The sequence below is a fragment of the Etheostoma cragini genome, chromosome 19, assembly GCF_013103735.1.
Source record: "Etheostoma cragini isolate CJK2018 chromosome 19, CSU_Ecrag_1.0, whole genome shotgun sequence".
NCBI lineage: Eukaryota > Metazoa > Chordata > Actinopteri > Perciformes > Percidae > Etheostoma > Etheostoma cragini.
The window spans coordinates 417,060-419,017 of record NC_048425.1 but is presented as its reverse complement, the minus strand read 5'-3'; the positions used below and the strand labels follow the sequence as shown (position 1 = coordinate 419,017).

Genomic DNA, 1,958 nt, shown 5'->3' with positions numbered 1-1,958 from the left:
CCCCCCCCCCCCCAGCCCGTGCCTCCCCCGGCGTCCTGTCCCTGGAGGCGGAGCCTACCGTGGACGTGTCCCGGCTGAACCTGCGGGTGGGACGGATCCTCGGCGCGCGGCGCCACCCGCTGGCCGAGGCCATGTCGGTGCAGGAGGTGGACGTGGGGGAGGGCGCCCCCCGCACCGTGGTCAGCATCCTGGGGGAGAACACCCCCCCCGACCAGGTAACAAGCCAGTAGCCCCTCAACCTTCAGGACCACCTCCATCCATACCTCCATCTCCTCCAGACAGGTGGTGAGTCCTGATGGGGGTGACTGTGAGGGTGTGGGGGGGTCAGCTGATGATTTGGCCAAAGGGGGACAAGGTAAGAGGATGAAGGGGATGGGGCCAAGGACTGACCCCTGGGGGACACCACAAGTAACGTCTTGGGTTACGTGTGTAACCCTTGTTCCCCGAGATAGGGGAACCAGACACTGCGTCGGTTACGACACTATGTGGACGCCTTTAGGCGTGACAGGGAGGAATGCGGAGGAAAACTACTCCAATCTAATTGGTCCTCGTGAGAACGGTAGCATGTGACGGCACAATTCTAACCTTGAACTCCATCCTGGTGGAGATGGGGGGGCCGGTGCAGTGGGTGGAGAACTCTCATCAGGATCCTAGCTGCAGAGTTCTGAAGGTACTGAAGCCTCTGCAGACTGTTCCTACGGATCCCAATGAGAAGTGGACTGCAGTGGACCAGTCTGGAGGAGACAAAGGCGTGAACCAGCTTCTCGGCGTCTGGGAGGGAGAGACCGGGTCGGAGGTTGGAGATGTTACGAAGGTGGTGGAAAGAGGTCTTGAATAGGTGATCTATACGGGCTTCTAAAGTGAGTTGGGAGTCCATTTTTACACCAAGATCACTAACGGTTGATGAGAGCGGGACGTTAAGACCAGAAAAGGTGATGCTGGTCATGGATGATGGTTTGGTCTGATGAGGAGTTCCAACCAGGATGGCTTCGGTTTTTGGAGCTATTGAGTTGACGAAAGTTTTGCTCCATCTCCTCCAGACAGGTGGTGAGTCCTGATGGGGGTGACTGTGAGGGTGTGGGGGGGGGTCGGCTGATGATTTGGCCAAAGAGGGGGTAAGGTAGAGAATGAAGAGGATGGGGCCAAGAACTGACCCCTGGGGGACACCACAAGTAACGTCTTGGGTTACGTGTGTAACCCTTGTTCCCCGAGATAGGGGAACCAGACACTGCGTCGGTTACAACACTACGGGGACGCTTTATTTACTTTATTTATTTATTATTCTTTCTTTTATTTAGTTTTATTTTTCTCTCATTATAAATAAAATGTATAATAATTATTATTATTATTATTAATATTAATATTATTATTAGTATCTCTTGTCTGGTTTTAATTGGACGGTTCTCTATCTTCTACCATTGTGTTTCTCTACAGCCCGTCTTGGCCGCAAATAAACTATAAAAATAACCTTTGACCTTGACCTTTGACCTCTGTCTCTCTGCAGGTGCAGGGCAGTCTCGCCGTGTTGCTATGCAACATCAAGGCCTGTAAGGTGCGGGGGGTGCTGTCCCAGGCCCGCCTCCTCTGTTGCTCCGCCTCCGATGACAGCAGCGAGCTCCTGGCTCCGCCCACCGGCTCCGTCCCCGGAGACAGGGTCACCTTCCTTAACTACCTAGGTAACCGTGGTTACCCGGTATTGGGGGAGGGGGGAGGGGGGAGGGGGTGTTTTGGTGAATTAAATGGATGCTCTCGCTGTGTGTGTGTGTGTGTGTGTGTGTGTGTGTGTGTGTGTGTCTGTGTGTGTGTGTGTGTGGTTTCACTTGTATCGTGAAAGTGTTTTTAACCAACTTCTCCTTCTCCTTCTTCTCCTTCTTCTTCTTCTTCTCCTTCTTCTCCTTCTTCTTCTTCTCCTTCTTCTTCTCCTTCTCCTTCTCCTTCTCCTTCTTCTTCTCCTTCTC

The 1,958-nt window shown here is 53.1% G+C and overlaps 1 protein-coding gene across 1 annotated transcript in view; it reads left to right on the top strand.

The window, feature by feature from the left end:
* LOC117935155 (zinc finger protein 2-like) overlaps nt 1-1,958 on the top strand; it is a 27,595-nt gene that overhangs the window by 496 nt on the left and 25,141 nt on the right. The window contains exons 3-4 of the mRNA XM_034857295.1: nt 16-215; nt 1,505-1,676. Coding sequence (XP_034713186.1) covers nt 16-215; nt 1,505-1,676 — 372 coding nt within the window. The remainder of the gene's footprint in view (nt 1-15; nt 216-1,504; nt 1,677-1,958) is intronic.